Below are 19,146 nucleotides of genomic sequence, written 5' to 3' on the forward strand. Positions count from 1 at the left end.
GTGACAAAATTCCATCTGTTCTAAAAAGCTATGACATGCGGCTGAAAGTGCTAAAAAATTGGTGGGAAAAAAAAAATGTGTCAGAACCTTTTTCTAATGTAGTTCCCCACAGATGTCACGCTCAAGTGTGACAGCTTAGTTTGTTTGCTGTGGGTTTTTTATAGATCAGATAAGCTGTCGTACAAACACCATGTCATCTGGCTTTCTGTGCTAAAGGTAGATAGATTTGTTGCATCCCTTTAGTATTTTACACACTTTAAATGGTCAGCAAGACTACAAAAGTGAATTCTGTTAAGGCAGAAATTTTATTCTCGTTGGTGTCCACTATAGTAGCCGGTGTTTCCGGCTGCTAGAGTGTTCTTAGAAGAAATACAGCTGAAAAGTTTTTTTATTTTTATTTTTTTATTGATGATGATCGTTCCATTAATAAGTGAAAAACAGTAGTGCAAAAAAGTTGCCTGATTACTACAGCGCTCACAAGCTATGAATGTTTCCCATCACCAACTTTCCGCCAGATAATGTGAACGTTAATTATCATCCCAAGCCCCAAATATTAATTCCTGTCACCTTCAACCTTTAACCTACAAGACTATTTGAAAGGGAAGCAGACCTCAAAGCAAGACATCCACAAACCACTTAAGCTTTAGGCCATGCTTCCTGGTGCAGGTAGCCATTCTCATCAGATTACAGATAATAGTGGTTCTATCATTATGGACACCCACACACATACATTGCATTTTATATCTTTTTTTTTTTTTCCACTGAAAGGTAAATCTCTTCACTGACAGAAGCACACGTGAGCATCATCTCAAAAATGAACGTGTCACGTGTGCGTTGTAAAAGGGGCCCTGAGGCTTGTCATATTGATTTTCATGCAGTGTGTCTACACCTACACACACACACACACGCACACACACACACACACACACACACACACACACACACACACACACGCACACACACATGGACCTGGTGACGTGCAGATACTTGTCCTCTTTATCTTTTTCTCGTTGCTGTGCATTGTGCTGCACTGTAATGGAGTGCTTTACTGTTACTACTACTACTGCTGCACTCTGCTCTCAGCACAATCCCTCTCACATTAAATAATGCAGCTGGCAATTGTGCAGCAGCCTCTACCCCTCCCCGTCCCATAGCAGCCAATATCAGCACATTTCTGCTTGCTCTGCTGTCGTGAAGAGTAACTATGCCCAATTCAGCGTTTACAGGGCCAGCGCTATCAACGCTATCAACCCATTTACACAACAGTGGCATCAGATGTTTGTTTTCGGCTCTTGTGCTCCCAAAAGAATTTATATTATTGGTGACGTGTGTCCTCACTGACTACAGCTGCCTTTGCTCACATACATAATGGATGCAAACAAAAACAGTGAGCCAGCTTTTATGGACATGATTAATCTAAATTATGATTTAAGCCTTATTTATTATAACTTTGTTTTTATCTCACTATAATACATGAAATCTCTTGTTTGTTTGTTTGTTTGTTTGCCTGCAAACTTCTTCTATGCAATCAGGGGTTGAGCAACCAAAACTGACAGACAGGTACATCTTATGCCCCTGAAGGTTCCTATCTACATCAGATATTATGATGTCATCATGATGCCTAGCAACCATCTACCAACAGGCCAAAATCACACCTTATAAAAGGATAGCATAATTTTCCTTTCATGGCAACAGAAATGTAATCAAAGTTATGTCCACAAAACTTTCATTATGCATGTTATGTCATTATGCTGCCCAGCAACCACCTACGAACAAGCTGAAATGGCCCATTTGTAGCATTTATTTACCTACAACACAGTATCACCCCCCTTAACACACACACACACAAATACACTTAAGTATACAGTATGTACACACAATCTCAAATGTATTTACTAATGCAAAATCAAAGGGGTTCACTGCCTCACTTTTATGAATGCATTCACTTATTTCAGCCATTATTTCCTCTTAAAGGATGAAATGCTCCAGCCTATTGCCTTAACCTCATTTGCACCATATAAACAGTGCAAATAGCCTAAAGTAGATTGGGTTGACTCAAAAGGATCAGCCATCAATAGTCTCTATTTGATCACCACAGTTAGTAAAGAAGACCCCCTTAATTAGCCAGGCAGTGGAATTAAAAGATTATACATTTAAGGGGAGGCAAAAAAAGTCTAAGAGTGTCCCATTTTATATTTTAATGCAACATAGTTTACTTTATCTTCCAACAGAAATTTTAATAAATCATCTAGCATTCATTTTAGATTCACTGTCTTTCTCAAGGACATTTTATTTCATCCATTTATTTATTAGAAAAACACAAAGTAATCATCATTTTAGTACATCCCTGTGTTAGGCAACTGGATAATTTCCAACTGCACTTTTATGGCTTGATTTTCTAAACCCAATGTGATGTTAAAATTACAGATTCATAAAGACAGAACATACATTCTTATGGCAGGGCACAAGTTATGCAAAGAAAGAGAATAACATTAGTTCAGCAACAATAAACACTGCGTAGCCATGCAAGCAGCAATAAACCAATCTGAGCAAGTCGTTAAAATTTTTGAATACTAAACAGCGAAATTCGTTGTCTGAAATTGATCATCGCGCTAATAATAGGTTAATAGGTTCAAGGTTAGATTTAAAAATGCAGAATTATGCAGCAATTCACGCAACTTTTTTGCTCGTGGTTCCAGTTTGCTTATGTTATTGTGAAGAACCGCTATATGAATTATGGTGCGGTTGGAGTAGAAGTTCAGGGGAAGAACAAACACTTTTCAGGCCACAGTGGTTCAGGAGTTTCCTCTAATCAATGAACAAGGACGGGCATGTGTTTGGGTGAACTCGGTTTCTCTCAGAATGTGGCACACACACACACACACACACACACGCACACACACTCACAGTGTCTATGCTTGCATGCACAGACACAAACTGAAGTCTGTTTTGTTTTGACAGGATGATGAAGTGGTGCTCCAGTGTGTGGCTTGCATCCAGAAAGAGAATCGCAAGTTCTGCCTGGCTGCTGAGGGACTCGGCAATCGACTGTGTTACCTGGAGCCCACATCAGAGGCAAAGGTAGGCACTACTGTTGCCCTGTTTTATTCTCTCAGATTTGAATCATAAACAAAATTGTCATTGGTCTGAGATGTTTCTACTCTGCTCCTTGATTAAGAGTCATGGTCAGTCATTTCATTTGATGTATATATTTGTTGCAGTTCATATCCCCACACTTATGTGCATTAAAATGCAAATAAAGTCAACAAATGTCACATGAAGCAGTTTTCAGAAGCACGAACGGGATGAAAGGAAGCATTCATCCATACAAGAGCTCCATGGAAACCAAACATCCATGTAGTTCATTCCTGTTCGGGTTGAGCAAACAATCGGAGAAGCCAAGCGCACACGCGCAGAAAAGCAGCACAGCGCACCATTAAAGCCGGAACGACAGCTCACATCCACCGCAGTCTCCTTGATGAGCTTTTCTTTCAAGGGATCAGGGATGGCGTCACATCTCTGTGGGCCCGCCGTCAGATGATAATTCCCTGAAATTACGCCCCTGGACGTGATTGATGGATTGCTTCATAAGCTGTGCTGTTGTTAGCTGTAATTGCCCGCTGCTTTATTGCAGCTGAACAGCCTGTTTGTCGTTTGTTTGAATAAATGGAAACTTTTAATGAGTTAATTGTAACTTCTTTTGCTTTGCAGTCAGTGGGCTGCCAGGATAATGCATTTTTTGGGGGGTAATTAATCAACAATATAGTACACATTCTCTTTTTTTAAGTGATCCCCCTGTTAAGCGATAATTTACAAAGATTGGCTGGGGAGATGTGTATTCTTTCTCACCTTTTACTGGCTGCTTTACTGCTAATTTGACATTAATGTTTTCCTGTAGCTACAGTTGACAGGCCTTATGGGCTTCTCCTGCATTGATTGTCTCTTAATAATAATCCATTTCATTTCACTCAAGACACCAGGCATGTGCAGTGTGAGTAAGCATGTAAGAAACAGACGGTGGAAATCATAAGGATGAAGTAGTTTCTTAGTTGGCAAAGCACTGACATTTACTACTGTATATTCTCGCCTTTGCTCACACAAAGAGTATATCTGTGTTGAAGGGAGAGGTTAGGCTTTTACTCCATATTGGATGGTAATTATACCTGACAGGTGTGATGGATGTTCTCCCTATCAGGCACTTTGTCTTCATTGGCTGCTGTTTTTTTTTATGAAAAGGCATCACCCCCACCTTTGAGATCAGTGTGAAAAAACAAGATGTCCATTTAGAGGTGGATGACTGAATAGGAAGCCTCCTTTCCTTGGTGAACTGGTCTAGTAATGGGGCACTGAACCAAAATGAAGCAATGAGGCTGATTTAGAGTGTTTGTAAGTGGCAACATCAATCAGCCGATGAGAAGCTGTGCGTGTGATATACAACCAGCAGCTTTCACTTGTCAGAGATTCAATATTACGGAGTAATGCCTGCATACCATTATGGCTTTGATGCTTGTCTCTGTCCTATGGAACCTTTTGTTACCAGCCAACAGTTTTAGCACCTCCCCCCAATTAAAGTAAAGAACGATGGCAGAGCTTGAAGTCACATCCTCAGGACAATCAGCTTTAACCCTGTTTGACCCTCTCTGGAGACACAAATGAAGATGTGATTGATCCTTGCCCACCATCCAGAAACACTCTTTCTCTCATCACATGATTGGTCCAGATGTCTGGGCACGGCCAGCCAAGATGCTGTAAAACTGTCTCCTTGCTTTGCCTTGAGAGCGCACCTCCTGACAGGGCTCTATAGTCATCATCCCCTCCAGGATTTTATTTCCCTCTGCAAGCACGAACAGGGTCAGAACCCAGGATTTTGTGCCAGTTGTGTATAAACCTCATATAAACTACTGTGGGCTCATCACCCCTCCTTTCACACACAAGTAGTCATCTGAACCTTTGTTACAATAGAAATATTAATGGTTACCTTTACCTTAAAGAGCGTGTCATCAAGTGCTGAACTTTGTGGTTGCTCAAGCTGTTCCTTTAAGTGCATTTTGTGTTTTCTTGAAAGCAACTAAAAAAATAAAACATTTAGAATTAAACTAAATTCTCACCATCTCTCCACAAATGACACATCAGTCGGTGATGTCTAAATTAAACAAATGTGACACTGGAAGTGTATCTGTAAAAACTATATTTAAATTCTAACATACTGGCTTGTGTTGCTAAAAAAAAAAAAAAAAAATCACCACTGTTTTAAGTAAAATATTTCCCATCTTGTCTGGAGTATTTAATGAAGTATTTAATGATCATTTGTTAAAACTGAATTTGCCTTTGAAGTACTTCAGCATAAAACTGGGTTGCGGGAAGTTTTTAAATGAGGTTAGAGTTACCTGTGTGAATGAACCACTTTGGGAGGAGTTGAGATACTCAGGCCAGGGAGGGTGTTTTTTTTTTTTTTTTTTTGGTTGGTGTCATTTATCTTCTGGTCCTGCCCCACAATGTCTCCATTGCTGCTTTTCTTATTCTGTCTGTGAATTGCCTTTCCTTTCCAGCACTGCCCTGGATACGATTTGGCATCTTCCCTATTTTTTTTAATGGTGTTCTTTCCAAGACCGGGCTTATCTGAGCACTGACTGACCTCAGAGCGGTTAATCTGAATTTAAAGTACCTTTTAATGAATATCGCCCACTCAATTAAGACAAACTTGGTTCAAGTGGGGTAAAAATGCAGCAGTCAGCAGAGATTTTATGAGTGGGCATCTAATCGGAGTATCCCTGTAGATTCAAGGAGCTGTTTTCATTTATTTATTTTTGGCAATATGAAGATGTTTTGCGTATGGAGCAAATTCTTGAAGCACTAAATCAGAATCTGTGTTAATGGACAGCAGGATAACTGCAGTGATCTTTTCATTAATGGGACTTTGGTTAAGACTGGGTCACTGAAGAGTACTTATTTTGCCCTTTTTTTTTTTCCTTTTATGGCATTTACTAAACTTAAATGAATAGTTTGACTTTTTGAAAAATGCATAAGCACAAACTGGAATTGTTGATTAAAAAAAAATTTTTTTTTTACCATGTTTGGACTTTAAAACACTACCTGCCAATAAAGATACATCCACAGCATTGTCCTGTATAGCACCAGCTTTAGATCTGGCATTTTTATTTACTATTAAAATATGACTATAATGTCTGTAGCAGCAAGACCCTGTTGAAAAGATGTCTCAGGAAATTGCAAAAAAAAACTGTAAATAAAATGTTGCCTAGTAACGTGAGATATTTCATCTGTGTCCATTTTTAATCAGAGATCCACTTTTATCTTGTTACAGTATGTTCCCCCAGACCTGTGCATCTGTACCTTTGTGCTGGAACAGTCCTTGTCAGTGCGAGCCCTGCAGGAGATGCTGGCTAAGAGCGGACAGAACAGTGAAGGGGTGAGTGATGATGAACACAAATGCTCACGCAGAGATAGAAACGCTTTGATTCTTCATAAACCATCTGTGAGTCATTTAATGTATGTCCCACTGTGTTCTGGTATCCAAAAAAGGCGGTTGTAATAAATACAGTCAGCTAAGTTGACTAATCTTAACTTGCTCCGGAACTGTTAGGAGATTAATGGGCAAAATGAGCCTATTTCAGTGACCTGGGGACCTTGACTGCAGAGAGGTCTGGGCCCCTATGAATATTGATGAGGATAAAGGGGATGTCCTGGAACCACTGCAGGTTTCATGTGTTTTGCTTATCTTTGCCTGTTTGATTAACACTGAAGAAAGCAGCATGATTTAGCTGCAAATTTTGTTTTGTAAAATAGCAATAAAAAGCAGTTGACAGTAGATTTGTATTACATTTAGTACTGTGCAAAAGTCTTTGGACATTGGCTGCTTCTTCGCTCATTTTCAGCCCAGTCCTTTTACCTGACAGTTTCCAGAGGAATGTTTTTGTTTGTCCAGCCACTTAATGCTGACCTGTGAATTATTCAAACAGAAAAATGGCACCTAACTCACAGGATGAACCAGTATTGTGTCCACAAATACCAAGCAACTTTGCAAAGAACCAATTTTAAATTGTATCTTTAGGCACCTGCTACAAGCAGGCTGTTACAAAAACTCATCATTTGTTCCCATTTCTTTCACTGAATCTATAAAAATTGCAAAAGATAACACAGTTTGACATGCATGAAATTGTATTTTTGCACCAACAAAGTGAGTCCCAAAAACTTGGCATATTTCGGCATAGCGTGCAGTGTGTCCCTAAACAAAATTGAAGAAACTGGAGAGGGCTGGAGTGCTTCTGAAGGTGGAGGACAAAAGAAGTGTCAGGCCTCAGAAAATCTACAGCAGATGAACAGTATCAGCAAAGACCTGACACAGGACCTCAAAGATGCATCTGGCCCTTCAGCTGATCCATCTACTGTTCGCCAAAGGCTGGCTGTCAAGAAGCCATTCTTAAAGGAGGGGAAACAGGGAGAAAAGGCTAAGATATAGCAAATCACACAAGAACTGGACTGAAAATCAGGAACAACAGGTTTTATGGAGGGATGAATCCACAGTTGAAATTTTTGGTTCAAATTCTCATCATTATATGTGGAAGAGGGGGCCAGGAGACTGTTACAACAGTGAGTGCCAACAGCCCTCTGTAAAACATGGTGGAGGCTCCGTCATGGTTTGGGGCTACATTTCAGCCAATGGTGTTGGAGATCTTGCCAAAACTGATGGAATTATGAATGCAGAAAAGTACCGTCAGAATTTGATCCACCTCCTGGAAAGCTTCTGATTGGCAACAGCTTAATTTTTCAGCATGACAATGATCCCAAACACACGTTTTAATAAATCACAGGATCTATGTAAAACATAAAGAAATCAGTGGTGGCTAAAGACCTTTGCACAGTACTGTACCAATGTAGTGAAAGTAAAGTGGATGATATAGTAGAGAGAACCGAACATGTAAACAAAACTACATAGTTAATTTTTTTTTAGTAATTAGCGCTCATTCTTCAGGCTTTCCTGTGCTGCCTCCTGCAAGTGTGTTTCCTTCTCTTTTACATTACTATGACAGATATATAATTTTACCATCTTTATCCTCTGTTTTCTGTGTATAATCCATCTTCCACGCAATAGACATGCAGCCCGGATCAGTGGGTATGTTCACTGCTCATGCCATTCCCCTCTCAGCCCTTGTGCACAAAGCAATAGACACGTTCAATGCATAATTTGATCTTCTTTTCTACCCTCATTGATCTCCTGTAGTTTGTCTCCAACAACACGTCACCTGTCAAGTCAAGTCAAGTCAAGTTTATTTATAAAGCACATTTAAAACAACGACGTTGACCAAAGTGCTGTACAAGATCTGTAACCCAAACTTACCTGAGACTCCTAGGTTTGTCACCTGTGAATATCTGTCTTTACATTAGAAATCATAACACACCCGAATCAATGCTTTGAAATTTTTTTTTGCATACTGGTTTCTTCCTGAAGCCCTATCAGTAGAAAGCACCTGATTGGGTTTCATGTAGACTTCCCAATAAGGTTCTCCATAAAGAATCACTTGTTATATAACTTGATTTTTGCTGGAGAACTAGAGCGTCTCCAATGTTGGATTAGCGTCAGATTAACATTTGTCTTGTCTTCAGGGGATTCAGATGAATGCTCAGTGCAGTATCATTTGTTTTGTGCCACCCTCCACATAGGATAAGCTCTCATTTGTTACAGCATCTTCTTCTAATCATAGCAGCTGTATGCTGTGAGAGATGCTATAAGATGGTGCAAATGGCTGAACTGATACAAACATTTCTGGAAGGAGACTGAAAATCATGATGAGCGAGTGAGGGATTTAGTCTCAAAACCTCCCAACGTAATTTGGTGTCCTTTCAGCTTTGGCCCGTTCAACCTTTAATGCCACATGGTTAATGATGGTGAGAATTTCCATAAATCTTTAGTTGTTATGGCATGTATTTAATGGCTTTACTTCAGAGATAAATGAAGGTTTCAGGACTGGAACTTTGTGACCAGAGGGGATTGTCTGTGCAGCAAAATGACAGAAGTCAAGAGCATTGGTTCCACTGCTGCTGTGGGCAGTATTAGCAGGGAATCGTGAGCTGCAGAAGAGAAAAGGGGAGCTCCAAAATATTAAATGCTAGATTAAAGTTCAAATGAAGATATTTGACCATCCTTCTTGCATCAGCACCTTTTAAAAGGCTTAAAATAACACTGAAATGAGCTCGCCTCTCTCTTATGTTACAGCATAGCTTCCTTTGTGCACCAATTTATATTTCAGTCTGGCATCAAGATATTGTCTCATCACTAATTTGTTTGGCATTCTGTTGGTTCGTCATCTCTGTAGAAGGAGAACTTGTTTCCACATAGCCAATCAAATTTGTTTTGTCAGCCACACTGACTCACTATCAGCCAGATGACACTTTGAGCCATAGATTTTAAACAACCAAAATTAGCTGCTTAAGTCTCATTTGTATCCAGCTGGCAAACACACACACACACATCTTGTCCTGGGTTCTGTACTGTGAAGCAAGTTCAGCATAGACAGGATATCTGTCTGTTATTTATATGGCTTCACTGATCCTAACATTGGCAGTCAGGCTGAGCGGTCAGAAGAAGGTAGTTCTGAACTCAGTAAGTCAACCCAGGGCTTCCCAATCTAGCTGCGGGCGCAGTTGCATAAAAAGGATGGGGTTGGCAGCATCTCACCAGTCACAGACGTGGACAGATCTGCTGGCAGAGTGGTTGATCCTACAAAGAAAGAAAAAAACAAAAAAACAATGATATTAGAACAGCTTCTCCAGACAAAGCAGCAGTGTGAGTGTGTGTGACAGGAAGAGTATTAAAAACATTGTATGAGAGTGTGTGTGTGTGTGTGTGTGTGTGTGTGTGTGTGTGTGTGTGTGTGTGTGTGTGTGTGTGTGTGTGTGTGTGTGTGTGTGTGTGATTAAAGTGCTTTGGTCAGTAAGTCTGGAAAAGAACTACTATATTAATAAAGTCTGTTTGAAGCCAGTTAATAAAACCATTAAAAATGCCAACTGTGTAAGTCAAAAGACTTCTCAGTGTCATGGCTCTACCGCTAAGACATGAATCTATTGGATAATAATTGTTATTCCATTAAATGAATGTTTAGACGTGTACAGTTTTAGCCTTTACCCTTTCTGCTGCAGCTCTGGTGGTGTTTAATGCCTGAGAGTGGGTTAAGAATAAATATAACAGCATAATGCAAATATATGTTTCATCTACATCCAAATTAAGGTCAACTAGAACAATAAAATTCTTGTAAAATTGTTTGCAGTTAGAAAACAAAACTCAGGAATGAAGATGTATCTAAGAATCTAAATTTCTTACTGTGCTCATCAGGAAGAGACAAAGACTCCATATGCTATTATTCACGATCCTGAGAATATCTGAGGGATATTCCCAGAATGGTGACACCATTTTCCAGAGAACTGATCGGTCAGTAGGCAGTGATCTCATACCTGCTGAGCTCTATTTTTGAGCATAAACTGCTCTGTAGCAGGTTAGGTCTGCATTTAAGTTGCCATCGTGATGTACCTCGCTAGGAAGTGAACAGCATTTGTAATAGTGAAAACCCCGGCTTAACCCTGAAGTAAACCCAAATCCTGCTTTGTACTACAGTTTATGCTCAGCTTGTTTAAAACACAACTAAAGAAACACTCAATGAGAAAGGGACTGTGCAAACATCAGTTTGCAATAGCTATTTATCTAGTCACCTACAACACTGAAATGCTTCGGTTTAAATAAATGCAGACCAATTGGAGGAAAACAAAAAGTGATCCTTATTTCAAATCCTTATTCCCAGAAAAGAAACATCAACCGGTGAAAAGTTCAAAATCCAACAAGACGCAAGAACTAGGAACATGGGAAGACCTAACGAAAGAAAAAGTGGTAGGACAACAGGCAATCCTACAAAGAGGAAGACAGGACTATTTACACACTTGATTGCTGATTGGGAATGAGAAACAAATGAAATAATAACACACAGGTGAAGACGACCAGGAAACAGAAAGCTGAGATAAAGAAACACAAAGGGATCAAATCATAAGCACACAGTGAGGCACAAACAGAGACACAGACGACTAGTACAACTGTTAGTACTACTACAAATAATAGACAAGGTGTGAAATAGAACACAAGGTATCACAAACTAGACACATTAAATAAGCATCCAGAGCAAGAATTCAAAACTGAAAAATTGAAAACACAAAAACCAAAACTAGGAGTCGTGACATGAAATGTAGCTGAAAATGTCAATTCAGTTGCTGGCTTTGGTTCTTACTTACTTATAATATCTTAGCTATTTCAAAAACAACCAAAAAAAAAACCCCAACAACAAAAACATTGCCTGTGTTACTTATCTCAGATATTTATATTATAACCTTTCTCACTTTATGCGCCCTTGCAGCAAATGCTCCAGAGACCTTTTAGACTTCAGATGTCTTGGAATGGCAATTTTAACCGTGTCACTTGAGCGCATTCTCTCCTCTCACGTTTATCTGTTTTCAATATTGTCTATCTATTCATCATTCTTCGCCTGCGCTGAAATGTCACCGGCGGAAGCACCATTAAAGGGGAAATGGAGGTTGAATATGTCTCGGCTGAGGCTCTGAAATCAATATGTCTTTGAACAGATGGGCTCATCAATAGACAGTGGCTGGAGCAAATGGTTGTCGAGTTCAGGCAGTTCAAGCGGTTTTAGCTGGAAGGCACCGAGACACAAAGGGCACCATAAAGTACTTGCAAAGACAACACACAGCAGCTAGTGTAGATTGCTGCCCGCATTTTGCTCAGTGTCCACCAGCTATCACTCGGTGCAAATTTGTCTTTACTCATACAAAGTTTGCTAACCCATATTGGAGGTTTGCCGGTCAGAAAGGACAGGTGATAAGATCGGTCTCTTTCTTTAATGACTCAGTTTATTCCAAGAAACTCTTTTTCTGCACACAGGGAATACCTGCTGCAGGCTCATGCACCTGTAAAAATGTCACTTTCAAAGTGAATACAAGCATATCACTTGTGGTCAATAACAGTTTTGCTCTTTGCACTTGCTTAAGGTGCGTTTTTGCTGCAATGTGCCTCTACATTTACAAAATTACGTTTTCTTGCCGATAATGCACAGCCCATCATCGAATGGGGAGCAAGTCTTGGGTTTATTGGTTGTGGTGATTGCAGTGTTGCGTGCCTCACTGCATTAGGCTTAGTACCTCAGCCAGCTTAGAGCAGTTACCAGCAGCACAGAAGAAGCCTGAAAGCCAGCACTGCAGTCTGCAGAACACAACTGCATCAAATCACAGGCCAGCTATTGTCCCAGTAGCCAACTGAGGAGGATAGAGAAGGAAAGAGAAGCACAACAAAAGAGAGAGAGATGAAGACTGACACGATGTTTGATGAAACACTGCCACGATTCACATAGCTCTCAGATATTGTATAATTTTGTAAAATTGTATAGAATAAATATAGCTTTGGTGGATACGTATCATCAGTGTCTTGCTGTGCTTGTAGTTTTGTTCCAGAAAATATTTCTTGATGTCATACCAGTGGCTTCACTTAAAAAAATAAATCCGTCAACTCCTTTTTCTTCATCCCTTTGAGACAGTCATGTGTGCTCCCAAGTTTGTACCAATTAAAGCAGAGAGGCTCAGGAGAACAATAGCTCTTTTCTGAATAATGACACTTTTTCTTACCTTAATGCTTCCTAGAGGCTCATAAGGAAGGTGAGTAACACGGGAGCTGATTGCCAAAGAAAAAACAAAAAAACAAAAACCCTTTTGCATTTCTCCCAGTAGAGATATTAGTTGTCCCCGTCCTGCATCTTAACCCAATCCCAAAGGCGATGGAGTCATTGTCTGCTAATACTGACATTGCATCCAGAGACTGACAGTAGTTACAGTATGCATCCTCCCACATTCCTGTACCTGGAGTGCTGGAAAGATGAGCCCGTATCCTGCTCACTCATGGATACAGGAGCCAGAAAGACCGTGTCCCGTGCCAAGTCAGATTGCATGTGTTCATTGGAGAGATTGGGTGGCAAACCCTCCCCAGGAGATGTGTGCCCCCCTTCTCAGCTTGAGGTCATCATAGTCGGCGTTGAGGTCAACATTCAGTGTCAGAGGTTGGATTGAAGCAGTAGGAGGGGGACTACTGGGACTGTTCTGCCAGGACGTCGGGCTGACATCTAACTATGTATTTGTGTGTACGTGTTTCTGTGTTTGTGAATCATCTCTATAGGCAGCGCAGAGTGGCGGGCACAAGACTCTGCTGTACGGACACGCCATCCTCCTGCGGCATTCCTTCAGCTCTATGGTGAGAGATCTCAAACAATCCCCACTAAAAAAAAAAATCAAGACTAGATTATCACAGTACCTGGATTATATGATGAACAGGGTCACCTGTATAGGAGTGTGCATGTATGCGTGTGACAGCTCTGTGTGTCTGTGGTTTGATGTGTGTGTTGACCACAGTACCTGGCCTGTTTGAAGACATCAAGGTCACAGACAGATAAGCTTTCCTTTGATGTCGGACTGCAGGAGGATTCAACAGGTAAATAAAAGCTCTGGTGCAGTTTTCTTTTATCTTCCTCCATTCCCTCTGTCATTGTCGCTACGGCTGTCTCTCTCCGTCTTTGTTCAGTCTCCATCTGGTTCTTTAAATCTGTCTAACCTCCTCTTCGCTGTCTGAAAGTCCCCTCTTTATCTTTCTTCGTGCTCTTCACTTGGTCACGAGTGAATTTCACTGTATGACTTTTCAGCATCTCAGTTAATAGACTTAAGGCCTGTTTCTGTTGTCAGTAATGATTACATCTGTGCCTCATATTTTATAGTCTTGTCGTCGTATGCTGATACCTGGACCCACTTCTGTTTGCAATTATTATTCATTTCACATCGTGCTGTATGCTTGATGAGCACTCACCTCAATTTGACTTGAAAATGTTGCCGCGGTGCACCCATGCGTGCTCATTTCAGCGTGCTGTGACCTTTTGACATTATTCGTAATTACAGGTGACATTTGGGCAGCAGTAACGTGAAGTTCCCAAGACTGATCACTGTATCCTCGTGTTTGTTTTTTAATATAGAAGAAACATGTGTTTGTTTACTCCTGTAGGCGAGGCTTGTTGGTGGACAATCCATCCTGCCTCCAAGCAGAGATCAGAAGGAGAGAAAGTACGCATCGGCGATGACCTCATCCTCGTCAGCGTGTCCTCAGAGCGATACCTTGTAAGTTTAGTGTTTGCCATTTGATAGTTGAAGCTGTAGCTGGTGTGTGCGTGTGTGCATTTGAGTGAGCACAACACAGAGGTCTTGGTAGGAGTGCATCAACTCTGCTCCCCTGATGTGGCAAAATTTCAGATTATAGCAATCCTGTTACCACATGCTGCAACTCTCTCCATGACCTCTCTCGAGCTGGAGGCTTAACATTAAAAGCAACAACTTTTTCCCTCTGGATGACTGCAAGAATTCATACAATTGCATTAAGCAAAATTTGATTTGCACAGCATCACGTCTGGTCTGAAGAATTGTGATTTCTTTGCTGCCAGTGCTTTTTCAAATGAGGCTCCTATGTAAAAATCCCTGTCACACCCAAGCACTCCTCTCCTCCATGACAATGATTATGACCTTTTCAGCAACAGGTTACTTTTACTTTTAGACCAACTTAGCCACTGAGCGCAGGTTCACAGCACTGCGCTATATGCTAACCCTGGGAAACACGTTCCCTGTGATTCGTAAAGTTTGTGACAGCAGCCAGGCAGCGCTTACAACCCCACGGCGGTTGGGGCACGGACAGATGACCACTATCCCCTTACAGTCAGCAATGCCAATCTGGTAGTCTGTCCCAGCTGTCACACATACTGTGGTATGTGGAGACACACAAGCACCTAGGGGCTGCAAGAGAGACTCTAGGGAAGGAGGATGATCGGGACACAGCTGCCACACAATTTGTTTTTTTGGATGCACAAACGCTGCAGAAACCACACACACACACGCGTGCGCACACTGCATTCTGGTCAGTTTTATGTTTCCCTGAGCGCTCAGTGATAAATTTCTGGATCAGTGAGAAAAGACTTTCAAACTCCAACTGACAACTTATCATCCCTTTCAAGTTGAATCAACAGCATCAAACTGTTCACAGAACCTGCAGTTTTAGTTGGTAATAAAATCTGGTTGTTAATTAATTCTTATTGTGACAGGTTTGTTGTATCTGTCATGCAAGAGACGCCACAAGTATAAACCAAAATTATGTAAATACATTGCTAATCCAGCCACGGGGGCACCACAAGTTGCCAATTCTAAGCCCAGATAAAAGTAGAGAGTTGCGTCAGGAAGGGCAACATGTAGCTCATAAAGGTGTAGATACATTATGGACTCCGATAGCTTAGTCATGATAATGTCACTTGTATATTTGTACACAAAAGTGAAAGTTGGATGTGATCTTTCCTGCAGCACCTATCCATTTCCAGTGGCAACATCCAGGTGGATGCTTCCTTCATGCAGACTCTGTGGAACGTCCATCCCATCTGCTCCGGTAGCAACATAGAAGAAGGTAGAGACTTTACATAATCAATCAATACACACATAGAGAAGATACATTATTATCTAAAGACAGTGTTATGATAAATTACCATATAATTTCAATTGATTCATGAAAAAAATGCGATATCTGTCATCTGTGCCAATATCTACGGATATCGGCTGTTTAGACAAATCCTTGTCCCGTCACAATGGCTAAATTTGCCAGATTTGAATGTTTTCAGTTTTATTTAATAAATACTTGGTAAACCACTTGAATGTGAAAGTGTTCTAGTTGATCTAGATTGTCCATTTTCCTGATTTCATCTCTGAGATGACAAATGTTCACTATGGGCAGTGGGGAGAAAGAACAAAGTGACCATATTTAAATCTTATGTTTGCCCTTCTCCAATAGGCTACCTGCTAGGTGGTCATGTGATGCGTTTGTTCCACGGACATGACGAGGTAGTTACCATCCCGGGATCAGACCAGAGTGAAGAGCAGCAGAGGTGTGTGACACACCACAGCATTGCAGGGGCTAAGCTAAAGTAGTTACACAGCGCATGAGAGGCCTCTGCTTCCACCATACTTGATGAAAGTGTCTCTGACCAGTGTAACAGTCAGCCCCCTCCCCAGGGAGCCAAAATGGCTGCTGTGTTATTTTTACCTACAGTATAGCTGCTTGGTGCCAACTCAGATAAGGTAGAACGCAGAATAATGACACACTGGGACTGAAGTGGGCCAAAACAGCGGGCAATACACGGGCCCCATACACATTCAGCCAGGTGCCAAAAGATGTGTGTCTTCCTCGTGTAGACACACGATGTGCACACAGTTTCTATTTTTAGACCAGAGCATGGCAAATATGGGGGCAGGATTAGATGTTAATTTCTAGCTTTGGCTTTTCTCCTTGAAATTCAGCAGAAGGAGCACGCTTTTTAGAGGTCTCACATTTTTCTGGGGCAGATCAAACACACTCCACTCTGTCACCAGGGGGTGATGAGCGATTTCTTTTATCTTGGGACCTAGTCACCCATATCACCGAGAGACAGCGTAGCTGTGGGTTATCAGGACTCGTCTCTGTTTGAAGGATGTGATGCTGTAGTCGGCAGAGTAAAAACAGCCCGTGTGTAGTGTGCATGTGTGCTTATGTGTCAAAGTCAAAACATCTTGTCTGTGAATATCAGTGTGACAAATGAGAGGAAAGAGGTTCTTCTAAGCCAGGATGAATGACCTTGACGGTATTGGTGGCAGCTAGACAGTTAAAGCATCTACAGACCATGCAGACCCCCCCACCCCCCCCACACATGCTTCTCTCTCATCCCCAGGATAGTCAACTATGAGACGGGTAAAGCCGGTGCCAAGGCGAGGTCCTTGTGGAGGCTGGAGCCACTCCGAATCAGGTGGGTTGTGTTTCATGCGACCTTTTATCTATTACTTTCCTTCCTTTCACTCTCTCCTTCATTTATTTTAATTTCATCACTTTTCTTTCCATCTCACCCTTTTCTTTTTGACTTTTCTTCATTGTTTCCATTTTTTTGTGTCCTGTTCTATGATTTGCTGGCCTCTCTCTCTTATTCCCTCTTTCTCTTTCCCTCTGTCCCTTTGCTTTTCAAGTCTTTGGTGCTATTCCTCTTTCCTTTCTAGAATGTTTTTTGATGCTGTTTTGTTTAGAGTTTCCTGCTTCCTCAAAAAGAAAAAAAAGTACATCACTAGAAAAATGATTTCATCTGTTTGCAGCAGATTCAGTCATATCTACACTAGATAATTAACAGCTGGCAGCAATTTTTAGATCACCTAATTAGCAGATCTCTCAGGGTTTGTGAACTGCATTTTTTTATGTGCTTAATATTAATGCCTGGTTGTGACGTTGACAGCTGGAGTGGGAGCCACATCCGCTGGGGTCAGCCCTTCCGGCTACGGCACCTGACCACTGGTCACTACCTGGCTCTAACGGAGGACAGGGGGCTGGTGCTGCAGGATCGGGAGAGGTCTGACACTGTCGCAACAGCCTTCTGCTTCAGAGCCTCTAAGGCAAGGACACCACACACACGAGGCCACAAGCACACAGAAGGATGTATGTACACGATTCCCTGCTGTTCCTCAAGGTGACCTGTGCCATACAAGATCAGCCACACACTTTCCCATTAAACGCCAATGAGAAGGCTTTATGAAAGATCACCTATTAACCTTTACAAATGAACTGCCAAATATCCTTGGGCTGGAAAATCACAGTTTTTTCAAGGACAGTGAAAATCAGAAGAGTTATTAGACGAGTGAAAACTACACCATTGAGGTTAATTTAGCTGAACTTTAACTGTGGTCCGTTTAATGGAGTTTCTAGAAATGAATAGTGAACCAATTACTGACCCCCTTCCAATGTGGATTTAAAGCATGTCTTCCATAATAAGCAACTGACTTTGACTTTACATGTCTATTATAGGTTACAGTTATGGCTAATCCTAAATGCAAAATAAATACGATCTTCTCGCTGTGATCGTTGGGAGGGGACTTAAGCAGCAGATGCAGTTGACATTTGGTTGGTGTTTGATTGAGAACAAATCTGCATGCGGCACGTCTCTATCTGCACGTGTTTGTGTTGCGCTGGTGTGCTCGCGCATTTCATCCTGACAGCATTGACATGTTCATTCTTTTCTCCCCTGTGCAGGAGAAGCTGGAGCAGAGCCCCAAGCGCGACATCGAGGGAATGGGGGTGGCTGAGATTAAATACGGGGACTCGATCTGCTTCATCATACACGTGGCCACAGGTCTCTGGCTCTCCTACCAGGCACCTGATGTCAAATCTGCTCGTCTGGGTCCCCTCAAGAGAAGAGTGAGTGGCGACAGACGCAAGCGCAAACTGCTCAACAAGGAACGTTATCCAATAAATCACAGCCCGTCAAGCGAATAATTATTTTGAGAGTAATGAGTTGATTCAGCTAAGATGATCCTCTCTTAGTTTATATCGAGTATCTCTGCCTCCACTAAATATAAACTTTGTCCCCTGGCTATTGTTGCAGAAGTGGTAGAAATGTGCATGCTCCATGTAAACACAGCCAGATAGCCTGTAGTGTCAGCACCTGTGCTCCAGACACTGTGGCTCAGTGCTGGCTGAGGACAGCTCCCCCACCCCAATCATTTTACTCATTTCTTTATATCACCTCATGGCAATGTTTCACGTCCTTTCTCACCCTGTTGCACCATCTCAAGGCATGCCTGCATTCTGAAGGTCACATGGATGACGGATTGACCCTCCAGCGCTGTCAACACGAAGAATCCCGCGCCGCACGAATCATCCGCAACACCACGCTACTCTTTAAGCGCTTCATCAGGTATGCTGCACACTGACAAAACGGTGCTATTGCTCACTCCAGCACACAGTGATGTGATTGCACAAATTAGCCAATTAAACCAAATTATAGCTCGCATTTGTCTTCAGCCACTTTATTAGGGTAATCTACAAAATGTCCTGTCACTGGTACAAGTTTCATAAGCACCTCACACTGATGATGGTAGAGCATAATTACGCATGATGATAAAAACCATTCCAACATCGCCAAATTATAGCTGAAGGCCAAAAAACAGATACTTTGAAGCCCACAGACTCTCACGTACTCCAAACAGTTGTGTCGT

At 41.5% G+C, this 19,146-nt stretch overlaps 1 protein-coding gene across 1 annotated transcript in view; it reads left to right on the plus strand.

Moving 5' to 3' along the window:
* Nucleotides 1–6,386: 6,386 nt before the first annotated feature.
* The window catches only part of LOC115772827 (ryanodine receptor 3), a 77,273-nt gene continuing 64,513 nt past the window's right edge, over nt 6,387–19,146 (plus strand). Inside the window, exons 1-11 of the mRNA XM_030719229.1 lie at nt 6,387–6,427; nt 12,709–12,723; nt 13,238–13,312; nt 13,471–13,549; nt 14,111–14,223; nt 15,448–15,547; nt 15,929–16,022; nt 16,842–16,916; nt 17,391–17,547; nt 18,182–18,346; nt 18,724–18,845. Coding sequence (XP_030575089.1) covers nt 6,395–6,427; nt 12,709–12,723; nt 13,238–13,312; nt 13,471–13,549; nt 14,111–14,223; nt 15,448–15,547; nt 15,929–16,022; nt 16,842–16,916; nt 17,391–17,547; nt 18,182–18,346; nt 18,724–18,845 — 1,028 coding nt within the window. The 5' untranslated portion in view covers nt 6,387–6,394. The remainder of the gene's footprint in view (nt 6,428–12,708; nt 12,724–13,237; nt 13,313–13,470; nt 13,550–14,110; nt 14,224–15,447; nt 15,548–15,928; nt 16,023–16,841; nt 16,917–17,390; nt 17,548–18,181; nt 18,347–18,723; nt 18,846–19,146) is intronic.

The sequence above is a fragment of the Archocentrus centrarchus genome, chromosome 22 (assembly GCF_007364275.1).
Source record: "Archocentrus centrarchus isolate MPI-CPG fArcCen1 chromosome 22, fArcCen1, whole genome shotgun sequence".
NCBI lineage: Eukaryota > Metazoa > Chordata > Actinopteri > Cichliformes > Cichlidae > Archocentrus > Archocentrus centrarchus.